Below are 17109 nucleotides of genomic sequence, written 5' to 3' on the forward strand. Positions count from 1 at the left end.
AGCATGCAGAGGAACACTACCACGACCAGAACTCCCAGCAAAGCCTGCCACTTTTGGACTCTGGCTTGCTGAGGTGTTCCTGCGAGGGTCTCTGTAGATCTTAGAAAACTATTTCATAGAATCATAGAGTTGGAAGAGAACTCATGGGCCATCCAGTCCAACCCCCTTCTGCCAAGAAGCAGGAAAATTACATTCAAAGAACCCCTGACAGATGGCCATCCAGTCTCCGTTTAAAAGCTTCCACTATTTCATATAATCATTGAGTTGGAAGGGACCTCATGGGCCATCCAGTCTAACCCCCTGCCAAGAAGCAGGAAAATTACATTCAAAGCACCCCTGACAGATGGCCATCCAGTTTCAGTTTAAAAGCCTCCAAAGAAATGGAGGCAAAGAAGAAGCCTCTACAACACTCCAGGGCAGAGAGTCCACTGCTGAACAGCTCTCACAGTCAGAAAGTTCTTCCTAATGTTCAGATGGAATCTCCTTTCTTGTAATTTGTAGCCAGTTTCAAGCAATTTTTGGATTTAAGGCGTTGTGGGACATGAGAGGAGTTTCTCCACAGGAATGCAAGACATCTGAGCGTCCCCTGGGTAAGGTCTTTGTAGAGGGCTGATTCTCTTACACCAGAAGCAACTTGCAGCATGTAGAGCAGGTATAGGCAAACTTGGGCCCTCCAGGTGTTTTGGACTTCAACTCCCACCATTCCTAACAGCCTCAGGCCCTTTCCTCAGCTTAAGCGGCTGAGGGGGAAAAGGAAAGGGCCTGAGGCTGTTAGGAATGGTGGGAGTTGAAGTCCAAAACACCTGGAGGGCCCAAGTTTGCCCATGCCTGATGTAGAGGAACACTACTAGGCCCAGAACTCCCAGCAAGCGGAAGCGTGCGTGACGTAAGACGCTCAGGAGAGGGAAGCAGGCATCCAATGGCATGCTCCTGGGGGCGGGGCATGCTGGGTGTCGGGACCAATGAGGAGAAGCAGCTCCTGCGAACATGGCGGAGGTGGTAAGTCAGAATGGAAGGAGGCTCTGAGATTAATGGCGGGAGGGAGAAAGCAAAGCGGTGCCTCTGAGGAGGAGGAGGGTTTGGGGCATGCCTTGCCTCCCTGCTTCTGACGCCCCTTTCCCTGGATTGCAGGTGTGTGTGAGCTCCAGCAGCGACTCAGAGGCTGAGGTGATCCCGAGGAAGCCTCCTCCCAAGCGGCGCCGCCTCATCACAGACAACACCGTCCCCGCTGTCCCCGTTTACTCCGGCAAGGTCTGTTTACACCATTTCTACCCCTCCCTTCTCACCCCCCGAGGGGGGACTCAGGGCAGGTAACATGGGCAACAATTCAATGCCATAATATCAATACAATTATCTATCTATATATATAAAAATGCTCTGTGCATAATGAGTACCTTAAAAACAAAAGAACCAATGAACGAAATCACACCAAATTTGGCAACCAAACGTCTCACAACACAAGGAGTGACCATCACTCAAAACATTACGGTTTTGTCATTTGGGAGTTGTAGTTGCTGGGATTTATAGTTCACCTACAATCAAAGAGCATTCTGAACTCCACCAGTGATGGAATTGAACCAAACTTGGCACACAGGACTCCCCTGACCAACAGAAAACACTAGAAGGGTTTGGTGGCCATTGACTTTGAGTCATAAACAAAAAAACAAGCGGTAAACATTAACAATAGCACAACAACGCTTAAAAACCTATGGCTGTGCCCAATGTAATAATTAAAATTAAAAAAATAATGCTGAGCATGACCAGGTGAAATATATAACTAGGATAGAACGATGTAGAATTAAATACATTGCAAATTAATAACAATAACATTAATTAAAATCACATACTCATATTATTATTATTATTATTAACTTTATTTGTACCCCTCTAGCATCTCCCAAAGGACTCGATGCAGCTTACATAGGCCAAGGTCTCAAAACACAACACAACAATACAACACCTAAAGCAAATTAAAAACAGTTAAAACAATATTAACAACAAGCAATAAACAATACATCAAGACACTATAAAACTGGACCGGGCCAGAGTAACAGGTACAAGATTAAAAGTGCTGATGTGACAGGAGCTATGTAAGAATTATGGGGTAAGTGCAGTGTGCAGTGTGCAGCAATCTTAGTTCTACTAAAGTGCTTCTGGGACTTGTTATTGGAGATTCCTAATCTGAGAAGGCACATCGGAACAGCCAGGTCTTCGAGTTCTTTCTGAAGACTGCCAGTGTAGGGGCCTGTCTAAGATCCTTGGGGAGGGTGTTCCAGAGTCGGGGGGCCACCACAGAAAAGGCCCTGTCTTGTGTCCCCACCAAACGTGCTTGCGACGCAGGCGGGATCACGAGCAGGGCCTCTCCAGATGACCGAAGTGAGCGCGTGGGTTCATAGACGGAGATGCGGTCCCGCAGGTAGGATGGTCCCAAACCGTTCAGGGCTTTGTAGGTAAGCACCTGCACCTTAAATTGGGCTCGGAAAATAAACGGCAGCCAGTGGAGCTCCTTGAACAGGAGGGTTGACCTCTCTCTGTAGGGAGCGCCAGTTAACATCCTGGCCGCTGCTCGTTGGACCAGTTGGAACTTCCGAGCCGTTTTCAAGGGCAGCCCCATGTAGAGCGCATTGCAGTAGTCCAATCTGGAGGTGACCAAGGCATGGACCACCCCGGCCAGATCAGCCTTCGCGAGGTATGGTCACAGCTGGCGCACAAGTCTTAGTTGTACAAAAGCCCAATAATATCAATACAATAATCTATCTTCTATCTATATATAAATGCTCTGTGCATAATGAGTACCTTAAAAACAAAAGAACCAATGAACGAAATCACACCAAATTTGGCAACAAAACGTCTCACAACACAAGGAGTGACCATCACTCAAAACATTATGGTTTTGTCATTTGGGAGTTGTAGTTGCTGGGATTTATAGTTCACCTACAAGCAAAGAGCTTTCTGAACTCCACCAATGATGGAATTGTACCAAACTTGGCACACAGGACTCCCCTGACCAACAGAAAACACGAAAAGGATTTGGTGGCCATTGACCTTGAGTTTTGGAGTTGTAGTTCACCTACATCTAGAGAGCACTGTGGACTCAAACAATCATCATCATCATCATCACTTTATTTCTTAATTAGTCGCTCTCCACCAAAGTGCTCCGAGCGACTTACAATTTAAAATAGCTTATACACAATATAAAACATTCAACATAAAAACATTCAACATGAAAACATTCAACATGAAAACATTCAACATGAAAACATTCAGCAGTGACTATGGCAAAATTTGATCCGATTACTTAAATGCACAACCAAACAGCCAAGTCTTGAGCGCCTTTACAAAAGGTCGCAACTCCGACATTGCTCTAATATATGGAGGCAATGAGTTCCACAGAATTGGAGCATAGATCAAAAAAGCTCTACGCCTTGTAGCTTCCAAATGTGCCTCCCTAGGACCCGGTATGTATAGGAGATGATGGATCTGGACCAAACTTGGCACAACCACTCAATACGCCCAAATATAAACACAGATGGAGTTTGGGGGAAATAGACCTTGACATTTGGGAATTGTAGTTACTGGGATTTGTAGATCACCTACAATCAAGGAGCATTCCAAACCCCACCAATGATGGAATTCGGCCAAAAATCCCACACAGAACCCCCATGACCAACAGAAAATACTGTGTTTTCTGGTGGTCTTTGGTGACCCTTCTGACACCCCCCTGGTGACCCCCCCCCCCCCGGGTCTTGACTTCCCAGGTTGGGAAATGCAGCCTTAAGGTCATCCAGTCCAACTCCCTTCACCAGAGCAAGAAAACATAATCAAAGCCCTCCTGACAAAGGGCCATCCAGCCATTCACACACATACATATATGTATATGACAGATGCAGTATCAAAGATCTGAAAGGGACCCCTAAAGAAGGAGAATGATACGTTGCATGTTCCAAAGTAGGCAAACCAAACGATCTCCACATCAACACTGGCAAAGAAACAGCAAGAAATACTGTTTACCCACAAGCATCAAGACATTCCATAGATTAGAAACCAGCACTTTCTCATTACATTATTTTCCAGATCACCAGACTGGGCCACAGCAACGCGTGGCAGGGGACCGCTAGTAATAATAATAAAACTTTATTTGTACCCCGCTACCATCTCCCCAAGGGACTCGGTGCGGCTTACATGAGGCCGAGCCCACAATACATCAGTAAAAACAACAACAACAGCAATACGAAACAATAAAATGAAACTCATAAACAAAAAAACAAGCAGTAAACATTAACAATAGCACAACAATGCTTGAAAACCTATGGCTGTGCCCAATGTAATAATTAAAATTTAAAAAAATGCTGAGCATGACTAGGTGAAATATATAACTAGGATAGAACAATGTAGAATCAAATACATAGCAAATTAAAAACAATAACATTAATTAAAATCACATGCTCGTATACTAACATAGTCACCTAATCAAAGTCACATAGCCGTTTCCAATTGTCATAACAATCCTACGGTCTGGGTTCAGTATCTAAAGTGCTGCTGTGCCCACTAGCCGAAGGCCTGGCTCCAAAACCACGGCTTTAGTTTTTTCCTAAAAGTAAGGAGGGAGGACACCGATCTGATCTCGCTGGGGAGCGAATTCCACAAGCGGGGGGCCACCACTGAGAAGGCCCTGTCCCTTGTCTCCACCAGACGCGTTTGTGATGCTGGTGGGACCGAGAGTAGGACCTCCCCAGTAGATCTTAAATTATGTGGTGGAACGTAGAGAGAGATACGTTCGGATAAGTGAGCTGGGCCAGAGCCATATAGGGTTTTATAGGCCAAGACCAGCACTTTGAATTGTGCTCGGAGGTGGACTGGCAGCCAGTGGAGCTAACATAACAGGTGGGTGGTGTGCTCCCTGTATGGCGCTCCGCTGAGTAATCTGGCTGCTGCCCGTTGGACTAGTTGAAGTCTCCGAACAGTCTTCAAAGGCAACCCCACGTAGAGTGCGTTGCAGTAATCTATTCGCGGTGTAACCAGAGCATTGGCAAAATCTCTGTTTTTGCTTATGACATTGCAAATCTTATAAATCCATACCATTGAACTATAAAACTTAAATGTATTGGACTTGAGTCTCAGGCCGCTTATACCACAATAATGCTACAAATAAACTGGGTTACTGTTTCCGTTTCAAACAAAGCCTCTCTCAATCTCCTGGTTAGAGTTATCTGTGCTTTCGTTTCAAATGGTGGCAAGTGGTGGGGGGATAAAATAAAAGGCCCCTCTGCCTGAAGATGTTTGTTTTGGTCCCATCTTTTGTTCCATATGGCATCGAATTCTGCCAATTTCTGTAAGCCGCCTTGAGTCGCCGTAAGGCTGAGGAAGGCGGGCTACAAATGCCATAAATAAATAAAACAAAACACCTGGAGGAAGGCCAAAGTTTGCCCATGCCTGTCTTAGATATTCTATTCTGAGTATATAGGCAAATTCACGTATTCCATGATCCAAAAACATCACAAATCCAAAATATTTCAGAGGACCCTTCCACACAGCCATATAACCCAGGGCCCTTTCACACAGCTCTGTATCCCAGAATATCAAGGCAGGAAATCCCACATTATCTGAGTGTGGATATTGTGGGATTTTCTCCCTTGATATTCTGGGATATAGGGCTGTGTGGAAGGGCCCCCAGAATATCATGGCAGAAAATCCCACAATATCTGCTTGGGACTGGGTTATCCGAGTTGATACTGCCATATATTTCAGTTCAAAGCAGGACATTTTGGAAAATAGCATTCATAATGTTTTGGGAAAAAAAACATTTTGGAGATCATAACTTTTTAGAAAAGCATGATCTTTCAGAGAAAAGCCAAAAACCCTTAGAGTAGAATCTTCTCTTGTGGTATACAGCCAGATATAATTATGCAAGGTAATGGTTTCAGTTGTTAGACTGAATAACCAGTTATCTCTGGTCTGTTAGGAAAACAGAGATTTTGCCAATGCTTAAAATAACAGCAGTGCTTCTGAAATGTTTTTCAGTGCCCATATATATATATAGTCTCCCATAAAACAACTTCTTTTATATCATGCACTAAGACAAAAATGAAGTAGACTTTGATTAAAAAAACATATTTGACTTACAACCTTCATGTGTTTAGTATACACAGGTACAAAACTTATCAATCCAGTTTCAGATATGTTTTAGATAATTCTTTGTGCCACCTGGCCAGGACATCTCTTACAGCAAAACAGCAAGCGTGTGATCTGAAGTAGTCTGTAGTGTGCCTGTGTGTACTGTACAGTGATCATGTGGTCTGCAGCCCCTTTTATAGCTTCTCAGGAACCATAGAGTAAAGGAAGCTCCATTCCAGAACATACATGCAAGAAACAGTAAGCAACAGGATCATGGATAAACAGATTACTAAAGAAGGCTTGAAGAAGGTTGTCATTTCCAACAGAAAATGTGGGATGTTCTTCAGCTGTGTGGAAGGGGCCTCGTATAACCCAGTTCAAAGCAGTTATTGTGGATTATCTGCCTTGATATTCTGGGTTTTATGGCTATGTGGAAGGGCCCTGAGTTGCATCTACATTGTAGAATGAATGTGATTTGACACCACTTTAAAGTTCCACAGCTCAATGCTATGAAGTCCTGGGAATTGTAGTTTTAGACATTCTATATCCGTGAGGCCAAAGAGTGGTAGTGCCTCACCAAACTCCAGATGGAGCTCTCATCTGTCAGTTCCAGCTTCCTGGGACGTGAGAGAAGCCTCCCACTGGATGGTAAAATATCCGGGCATCCCCTGGACAACGTCCTTGCAGACGGCCAATTCTCTCACACCAGAAGTGACTTGCAGTTTCTCAATTTGCTCCTGACACGAAAAAAATCTGAAACTATGTATCCCAGGATTCCATAGGATCTCCACACGGGAGGAATCTCTCTTTTGCTCACCTGTATTTTTTTCTTTTAAAAAAAGATATTGTTATGTGTCTGGTGCTGAATCTCTTCTAGGGCTTTTCTGACATGTCCCCATAAAGAAAGAAAAGTGGGATATAAATTAAATAAATAACTGTTGTCAAAGACATGGGCTCGCGGTCTCTGACTGTTATGGTTCTCTTTAATCAAAAGACTTAAGCATTCTGCCTTTCTAAAGAGACTCAAGAGTAAGAATCCTGTTCCTTGAAATATGATACAGTATCTCTATCTCAAGAGTGAACAATGGGGAAAGATAGTAGGAATGGGAGAGTCTTAAAAGTTCAGGGATTCTGAAACTGAAACAACAACCACACATTATTTCTATTTAAAAGAATGGGGCACATCCAAATAAATCACGGGTTTACCAGGAATTGAACTGAACTAAAATTTATTTTTTTAACTTATTTGCTCTATTTATATCTCGCCTTTCTCTACCCCGAAGGGGACTGAAGGCAGTTTTACATGTAGCAACTATTTGATGGCTTTAAACAACAGAGATACATTTAAGTTAGAATTTAAAATTAGAGTTAAAGTGCACATTAAAACATATAAACTTTATAATCGCTATTAAAATCATGCCATCCTCAATTGTAATCCAGGGACGTTCCAAGCATTGCACTATTTCATAGTTATTATTGCCCTGTAGTTCATCTCCAAAGGCTTGACTCCAGGAGGAGGAAGGGAGCTGTTCTAATACCACTGGGGAGGGAGTTCCATAGCCAAGGGGCCACCACTGAGAAGGCCGCCATCTCTCATTCCTACCAAACGCGCCTGTGAAGGTGGCTGGACTGAGAGCAGGGCCTCAGTATAGGATATTTAGGATATCTACATAAATAAAAATGTAATGTTCATTTGTGGGATTAACATAACTCAAAAACCACTGGATGAATTGACACCAAACTTGAATACAATACTCCTCTCAGGCCAACGAGTGACCATCACTCATAAAAACACCGAAAAACACAGCAGAAGAGACTTTAAAAGCAAAAAAAAAACCCATTACAACACATGCGCAAACCACATATATACACACACACACACATACACACAAAGATATATACACGCACACATGCAGATATATACATACACAAAACACACACAGACTGGGCCACAGCAAAACGTGGCAGGGGTCAGCTTGTATGTGTGTGTGTGTGTATGATATATATATATATATATATATAGAGAGAGAGAGAGAGAGAGAGAGAGAGAGAGAGAGAGAGGATATGACAAGAGAAGGATATTACATATATAGGCTATAACAGGAGAGGCCTATAAATAAATATGAACACAACGGATGCTATCATTGAGTACACTGAGGCAACATCTTTGGACTAGTTCAGTGGTTCTCAATCTGTGGTTCCCAGGTGTTTTGGCCTACAACTCCCAGAAATCCCAGCTAGTTTACCAGCTGTTAGGATTTCTGGGAGTCGAAGGCCAAAATATCTGGGAACCCACAGGTTGAGAACCACTGGACTAGTGCATTGTTAGTTATATACTGCATTGTCATCATTTTTATTGCCAGGGCTGTGCTGGTCAGTGACCTAAATAAAGTTTTGTATTATATCTTACTGCCTGGGATTTGCTTGCCTTATGCTATACACCTTGCCTTTGATTAATGTTTGTATGTCAAGGGCATATTTTTCTGTTTTGTTTTAGGCAGTAAAATGTATTTCATCATCCTTCATGATGTGTATAGTAAATATCCCAAATTGTTATGGGTAGTTTAGACCAACTGGGAATGAACTGGGACCTAGGACAAGTGTTACCAGCAAACAAAAAGGAAGGGTGGGGTTTTTTTGCTGTTGTTGTTATGCTCAAAACAAGAACAACAAAGAAAAGTACACCTCCTTGGGGAGGGGGATTGCAAACTTAACAGCGGATATAGGGAAGACAGAACGACTCAATTCCTGTTTTGCCTCAGTCTTCCCTCGCAGGAAGTCATATTCAGCATGCTACAAATAGAACCAATGAAGAAATTTACAATCCAGGATAGTTGAAGTGCTTGAGAACGCATAGCTAAATCAGAGCCCCAGGTTGTTGTAGTAAAATTATTGGATTAGTGATATGTATTTCTTTCACATGCCTAATTCTTGAGCATACCCAAGGACGCATGACCTGAGTAGCCAGAATCCTCTATACTAACTTTTGTGAAGAACAGTAAGAATAGCTGCATATGGCATATTTAGAAATGAGAAATTTCTAAATTTAATAGGTCTGTGATATTTGTCTTCAAATACTCTTTCTTTTGATATCTTATTGATTTTCTTTAGGACAACCTGATTCTTTCTGTTTCTCCAAAATCTCAGTATCAAATTGCTTTGCTAATCAATGAGATATTGCAAATCTAGAAGGGGATATCCCCAGAACTTTTGACTTCCAGGCATAGGCCTCTATATCTGACAAACCAAGTCACCTTTCCTAAACTACTTGTCTTCATCTGATCTAAAGTTGGATTGCCGGATAATACTTATATAGCAAGGCATTTCAAAGGGGATACTATTTGTTTGAAAGGCTGGTGTAGGTGTCTCTTAATTCATGCTTCCATCATTGACTGTTTCATGGTAATCTGGTGTAGTTTGAAATTGTTCTTTGTTACTTCCATCCTAATTTTAGATATATTCTGTCCTTTGCATTTTGTGTGGGAAGGAAGGGTAGAATCCTGGCATCTAGTTGTTGTTTTTTTTGTCGTGTCAGGAGCAACTTGAGAAACTGCAAGTCGCTTCTGGTGTGAGAGAATTGGCCATCTGCAAGGACGTTGCCCAGGGGACGCCCGGATGATTTGATGTTTTTATCATCCTTGTGGGAGGCTTCTCTCATGTCCCCGCATGAGGAGCTGAAGCTGATAGAGGGAGCTCATCCGCCTCTCCCCGGATTCAAACCTGCGACCTGTCGGTCTTCAGTCCTGCCAGCACAGGGGTTTAACCCACTGTGCCACCTGGGGATCCGGCATCTAGTTACTTTGTGATTAATGCATTCTTCTTAAATCTACAAGCTGACCCAATTGCCAGTATTATTTCCTACTTAGGTGATCACTTCTGTTTTCTTTCTAGCAGACTTGAGAGTACTTACTTCTTGTTTTGTTCTTTTGCCTCTTGGCCACAGGTTCAAAAGAGCTTGCATCTTCTTCCCAAGTCTTTGACACTGTCGTATATACCCCAGATCCTCAATGCATCTGATGATGAGGAAGAAACAATTCCTTCAGAGAACACTCAGCTGGTGGAAGAAACAAGGTCTGGGTCTTTCTTTTCCTCCTTCTGTCCACCCAACCCTTTTGGAATTCCCAAATCCACATTTTCTGTATCTATTCTCTCATCAGATGTCAAAATCAATCGCCCTCACCTCCACCTCCACCTCGGCCAAGAAGATATTGCCGTAGAGACAAGTAAGACTCTGCTATTATCTGTAAAGGGAATGGGCTTCCACAGACTCCTGTAGCAAATAAAATTAGCAATATTACAGTGTTCTAAATTAGTTGTGGGGAATTTCTTACATCTACACATTAAGTGATTGGAAAAGCTACCTTTTGTAGATTACTGCCCCTGAAATATTTCAACCAGTAAAGCCACTGCTAATGTTGCTTGTGGAATACTGCGGGCTGTAGTCTGAAAAGGGATGTTTTGTAATCTGGCCCTCATTCTTGTGATATCAACTAACAGACAGATTGACACAAACTGTAGGGCTTTAAAGGTCAAAACCATCACTTTGTACAAAACTAATTAGTAGGAAATGGAGTGACTTTAGGATAGGGGTAATATGCTCACTCCTAGATTTTCCTGTAACCAATCTGGCTACTGTATTTTGAACCAGTTGGGAGTTTCAGAAAATGGTACAAGCGTCTGGGTAAAGCGCATTGCAGAAGTCCAACTTTGAGTTTATCAGTGCATGCACTACCAGCTTCTGGTCCTCTAATCTAGGAAGGAGCGCAGCTGGTGGATCAGCTGAAAGTGATAGTAAGCACTCCTGACCATTGCATCTACCTGGGCTGACATTTGGAGAAATAGATCCAGAAGTACTCCCAGGCTGCAAACACAGTCTTCAGGGAGAGTGTAACTTCATTCAGAACTGGTTGACACACCTCTATCCCCAGATTAGGATGGCAAGCACCTCTGTTTTGTCTGGATTCAGTTTCAATTTGTTTTTCCTCATCCAGCCCATTACCTCCTCCAGGTATTCATTCAGAGGAGACACACTATCCTTAGTGTTATTGTTTTTGAAGGCATGGAGAAATATATCTGGGTGTCATCAGCATACTGATAACACCCTGCCCCATTCCTATGGATGATCTCTCCCAGCGGCTTCATGGAAATATTAAAGAGCCCTGGTGATAGAATGGCACCTTGTGGGACACCATATAACACACCCTCTCCCTCTTTCACTATCCCACTTCAGACTTTCCTTGGAAGTGTCTCACTTCTTTTATTCTGTTCTCTTCAGAATCCTTAAACAGAGGCTTGAGAGTCTGACTTCCTCTCTCTCAGCTGCCAAGAAGAGTTTGCAGGATGAGGAAACAGATGCAGATACTAATGATGTGATTCTGATTGATGCTTCTGACTCCCAGGAGTTGTTGCTGAAAGTCCGATGTCGAGCTGACCTCCACAGAGTCTCAATCCGGATGGTACGATGATTCACTTTTCACTCAGCTGTCCTGAGATTTGCTGTGGCCATAGTTCACCTCAGGAATGGCTTTCTTTTCTTTCCTTCTCTTTGTCTGCACCTCATATACTTTTTGGGCCCCCATCCAGGTCCTTATTCTATCCACAATCCCGCTGGGCTGTAGTAAATGTGCAGTTCTCATTTGTTTTTCCTCCTAAGCATTACTCAAGAAGCTTACTAATCTCTCTGTGCAGCTTCATGTAAAACTTTGCATATTTTGTCAGTCTTAAAACTATGGTCTACATATCTAGATTAAAACATGACATTTCTTTGTTTAGCCTGACGACAAATTCTATGATTCTATGACAAAGCTTTATGACAGATAACATTAAGTGAAAACTAAAATAAGATAGCATAAGATTTATTTTTTTTTTGGGGGGGGGGGATATTTGTGGAAGGGTCAGTGTTTGCAGAATTCCTATTTTCACACCATCCCTAAACCTCAATGGAATATAACCACCTCATTGTTAGAAACAGCACATTACTGATCATTGTATTTCTCCAACATGTTTCTTGATTTCACACCCCATAGACAGATCCCCTTCAGAAGGTGATTGAACACATGGGGCAGACATTGAAAGTTCCCCCAAACAGAATACTTCTCCTGCTTCGTGATCGAGAACTTGCAGCTGATGCAACTCCTGGCAGACTAGGCCTGGGTGTGGCTGATATTGTGGGTAAGTAGAAAGGATGTCACATTGAAGAGGGGGGAAGCTTCTTTTCTGCTGCTCCAGAGACGAGGACACAATGGAGCCATGGATTAAAATGGAAGGAAAAGGGATTGCACCTAAACATTATAAAGAACCTCCTGACAGTGAGAGCTGTTTGACAGTTGGATATGCTGCCTTGAAGTGTGGTGAACTTTCCTCTTCTGGAGGTTTTAAAATTGAGGCTGAAGGTGGTGTATTTTTTCATGGCAAGGGGTTGGACTGAATGGGCTTGGTGTATCTTTCAATTCTCATAATTAATTATTTATTTATTTGGGGTGCTTCTACCCCACCCTTCTCAACCCCCTAGGGGGGGACTCAGGGCGGCTTACAAAAGGCACAATTCGATGCCTAACAATTACAAAATACAATACAATATACAATACACAAATTACCATATAATATCACAGTTATAACTAATTAAAACAATCAACAGTATACTAGCATCAATAAAAACATCTTGTGGTCACCAAATCCAAACTCTATTATATAGCACTAAAATCTGTTCTGGAGAAAGTGAGGTCAGTTGTTAAAATCCTTCTGAATAAAAAGGTGAGAGAGTCCACTTGGGCTCCTTTGGGAGGGAATTCAGGAGCCTAGAAGCTTACAGTAATTTTATGGCTATTGCTATCACTATGGTATTTTTCCACAACCAACCAATCTGTGGCTCCAGTTGCCTAACTCCTGCACAGAGGACACTGTAAACAACTTAAGGAGCTCAATTGATGGATATTTTACAGGATTAAAAAGGCTAAACATTTCAGTCTGTATATGTTCTCAAGTCTGCCTTCAAGGACTATTTTCAATGTAACTTCAAAAATGTCTGGACCCAAACTCTCACATTATTTATGTCCAATTTCTTTTTGCTCAGCAAATGGTGTTGAGAATTACAGCTCTAGAAGTTTATATTGTAAGTATCCCCAAACAATAGCCAGAAGAACATATATAGACTGAGATATATAAATCCATACATTGAACAACTTTAGATGTTTCTGGTGTAGTTTATTGGTGCTTCTTGTTTTTGATTTCCTTGATCCTTGTGCAGAAGGCCATACTCTACTTTGAAGCCCGGTCCTCGTTAAAGAGTAGTTTGGAAGATAAGATTTTGAGGAATTTGTGTATTTGTTATCTTTAATTTGGAGGAAAAAGGAGATACAAATGTTCCTTCATGAATATCTTCCAGATTGCGTAGTTGAAACAAATAACAATCAGAATAGTGACTCTGGAAACCTGCGGCTCCGAGTGCAAGGAAAAGACAAAAGCTCTGAGATGGAGATAGCTGTTCAGAAGGTAAAAGGGCAGTGGGTGAGTGGAAAGGTTTCTGGTTTGAGTCGGTGAGTATTATAGCTGTCCTCTCTGTTTCCTGCAGGAAGAGCCATTGCAAGTGCTTATGAATCATTACCGCCAGGCCCAGGGTCTTGGCAAACGCAAGCTTGTCTTCCATTTTGATGGACAGAAGTTAATGGAAACTTGGACTCCTGAAGAATTAGGGATGGAGTCAGGGGATGTAATCGAAGTGTGGAGCTAGAAGCCACCTCTTCAAAGAGACCATGGTCCCTGTGATTCCTGCTTTGAAAGGCTTCATTGCACCTCAGTAATTCTTCTGGTTTTGATCTTCATTGTGACAAATGAATACGACTAAAATGATTTTTTTCTATAAGAACAAAGATGGGACACTTGCGCCACTTGAATTAAGCATTCTTTGAACTCCTGAAGGCCACTTCACCTGATTTTCAGCTCCTCCAGAGGTCATTGTGCACTATTACAGAGGCTGTTTTGAAGCATTGCAAGTCATGTCACATCAGTTCTGGTTGTCTTTGAGAACTTTTTTGGGTATTTTTATGTTTCAGGATGGGGGCTCCCAAAATAGCATTTCTGACCATCCCAGAGTTCGTGGGATTGGAGTATGTATGAATTTGTATGTGTGGGGATGTCAGGGATCCCTAGGTCTGCATTGGATTCCTCCAAGGTCAACATATCTCTTCCTCCACTCCCCCACCTGTGTCAAGACACAAGGAAAACAGTTATGTAGAGTTTGTATCATTGTAAACCTCTCTATGTCTATTGTTTGTCATCTTGCTCTATATCCGGATGCAAAGCGAAGGGCTACTTTGCCTAGGAACAATGACAGCAGTATTTGTGTTCACTCAGTCATTCTTTTCTAATCAATGTTTCTCTTCCATTTGTTTTTTTTAAAAAAAAAACCTGTAGATCCCATTATCTTTTTCTTTGTGTCCTTTATGTTGAAGCAACTACAACGTAAAATGAACCAGACAGCTTAAAAGCTATGTACTTTTAAACATTATAATATCATAGCCATTTTAATTCATGCCAGGTTTCCCTATACCATTAAGCTTTTTTCAGTGCTGCACATCATGTTCAGGATCCTTCCTGCCAAGGAGTAGTATACGTCCCTCCAGTCAAACAACAAATGACAATTCCCACATGGGGACTGTGAAAATTACTGTTGGAACTGTCATATTTTAACTATGCAACCATCTTGCCTTCAACAAGGGAAATGGTAGTGCTTCAGACAAACCCTATAATGTCTCACAATTGACTATGCTAGTTAATATATCAGTCTCAATATCTGGGGATTCACCTCTGATCTACAGCATCAGTTTCAAAGTCAAACCTGTCTGCAGAGCTAAGGAGACTTAGGGCCCTTCCACACAGCCAAATAACTTAGAATATCAAGGCAGAAAATCCTGCAATAACTGCTTTGAACTGAGTTATCTGTGTCCACACTGCCATATATTCCAGTTCAAAGCAGATAATGTGGGATTTTATTCAGCTATGTGGAAGGGGCATTGGGCCTCTTCTACACTGCTATAAATAATCCAGATTAACTGCTTTGAATTGGATTTTATGGCAGTGTAGACTCATAAAATCTAGTTCAAAACAAATCATGTAGATTATCTGATTTGATAATATGGATTATATGGCAGTGTAGATGGGCCCTTAGTTTTTGGACTCTACGTCTCCTAGAACTGGCCTAGCATGATTCTAAGAGTTGTAGTTCCACAATGTAATTTGTGTTTGAATTTCATACAGTGTCTTCCTTTAGCTTTTCTAAAGTATCAACCTTATTTAGTCGTTATTTATTTCCTCCCTCTTTCTCTTTTGCAAGTGTTGGAAAAATAGCACACAATATTTATAAAATCCTCTTCTCCAAATAAAGCAAAACTAGCCCTGCAGTAATCTGTTGTCTTTGTCTCCTGTCTTCTTGTTTTTATCACTCACAACTGGTTCAGAGATCAGCAGCCAGATTACTAACTGGAGCGCCGTACAGGGAGCGGACAACTCCCATGTTACGGCAGCTCCACTGGCTGCTGGTCTGCTTCTGGGCTAAATACAAAGTTCTGGTTATTACCTATAAAGCCCTAAATGGTTCAAGCCCAGACTATTTGAAAAACCGCATCTCCTTGTATAAATCAGCACGGGCACTTCAGTCTGCGGAGGAGGTCCTGCTCTCGGTTGCACCCCCGATCTGATTCTGAAGCATAAATTTGTAATTGCCAGATTCCTTTCCTTTGAATTGTTAATTCATAAAAGGTATTGGATCCATATCCCTTTAAAGACTACATAGAAAGGAAAAATGGAATATACTCAGCTTCCTCCTCCTAGTAGGGCAGGGAAATGAAATAATTTAAAACTACATCTTTTGTATGCTTGCAAACAGGAATATCCTCTGGATGTAGGCCTCGTAGCTAAACAGAATGGGTGAGGTAGGAGTAAGTGCAATGATTTGTGTAAGCAAAAGAAGGCTTACAATTTTTCACTTGTTTTCCAAAAAGGTGAAGAGAGCAGGCTTTCACAGAACTAGTGAAGTGGTGTACAGTTCAGGGAAGAGTATGGCATATTTATTTATTTATCGTGTCATCAGCAACCATTGTATTACAATTCTAACAGAGCAAAACAAACACAGAGATTAAAAAGAAAAAGAAAAAGAAAAAAAACCACACAGATTTTGTAAATTTGGTATTTGGTTAAATGTCCTTTGACCAGTATCTGGCCACTTGGAGTGCCTCTGGGGTTGCTGCAAGAAGGTCCTCCATCGTGCATGTGGCAGGGCTCAGGGTGCATTGCAGCAGGTGGTCAGTGGTTTGTTCTTCTCCGCACTCGCATGCCGAGGATTCCACCCTGTAGCCCCATTTCTTAAGATTGGCTCTGCATCTCGTGGTGCCAGAGCGCAATCTGTTCAGCGCCTTCCAAGTCGCCCAGTCTTCTGAGTGCCCAGGGGGGAGTCTCTCATCTGGTATCACCCATGAATTGAGGTGCTGGGTTTGGGCCTGCCACTTTTGGACTCTCGCTTGCTGGGGTGTTCCAGCGAGTGTCTCTGTAGTTCTAAGAAAACTATGTCTTGATTTAAGTCGTTGACGTGCTGGCTGATACCCAAACAGGGGATGAGCTGGAGATGTCTCTGCCTTGGTCCTTTCACTATTGGCTGCTACTTCCCGGCGGATGTCAGGTGGTGCAATACCGGCTAAGCAGTGTAATTTCTCCAGTGGTGTGGGTCGCAGACACCCCGTGATAATGCGGCATGTCTCATTAAGAGCCACATCCACTGTTTTAGTGTGATGAGATGTGTTCCACACTGGGCATGCATACTCAGCAGCAGAGTAGCATAGCGCAAGGGCAGATGTCTTCACTGTGTCTGGTTGTGATCCCCAGGTTGTGCCAGTCAGCTTTCGTATGATGTTGTTTCTAGCGCCCACTTTTTGTTTGATGTTCAGGCAGTGCTTCTTGTAGGTCAGAGCACGGTCCAAAGTGACTCCCAGGTATTTGGGTGCG

The 17109-nt window shown here is 42.4% G+C and overlaps 1 protein-coding gene across 2 annotated transcripts; it reads left to right on the forward strand.

Annotated features, from left to right (window-relative positions):
• The first annotated feature begins 917 nt into the window (after positions 1-917).
• On the forward strand, positions 918-15516 carry NFATC2IP (nuclear factor of activated T cells 2 interacting protein). 2 transcript variants are annotated; one of them, XM_060780543.2, is made up of 8 exons: positions 918-999; positions 1132-1251; positions 10058-10185; positions 10272-10337; positions 11390-11570; positions 12141-12285; positions 13499-13605; positions 13685-15516. In XM_060780543.2, exons 1-8 carry the CDS (start codon positions 988-990, stop codon positions 13841-13843), a joined length of 918 nt encoding a protein of 305 aa, XP_060636526.2. In that variant the 5' UTR covers positions 918-987; the 3' UTR covers positions 13844-15516. The 2 variants fall into 2 exon arrangements, with proteins under 2 accessions (XP_060636526.2, XP_067326009.1); XM_067469908.1 differs by lacking the exon at positions 918-999 and having other exon boundaries at positions 1006-1251.
• Positions 15517-17109: the final 1593 nt, after the last annotated feature.

The sequence above is a fragment of the Anolis sagrei genome, chromosome 6 (genome assembly GCF_037176765.1).
Source record: "Anolis sagrei isolate rAnoSag1 chromosome 6, rAnoSag1.mat, whole genome shotgun sequence".
Lineage (NCBI taxonomy): Eukaryota > Metazoa > Chordata > Lepidosauria > Squamata > Dactyloidae > Anolis > Anolis sagrei.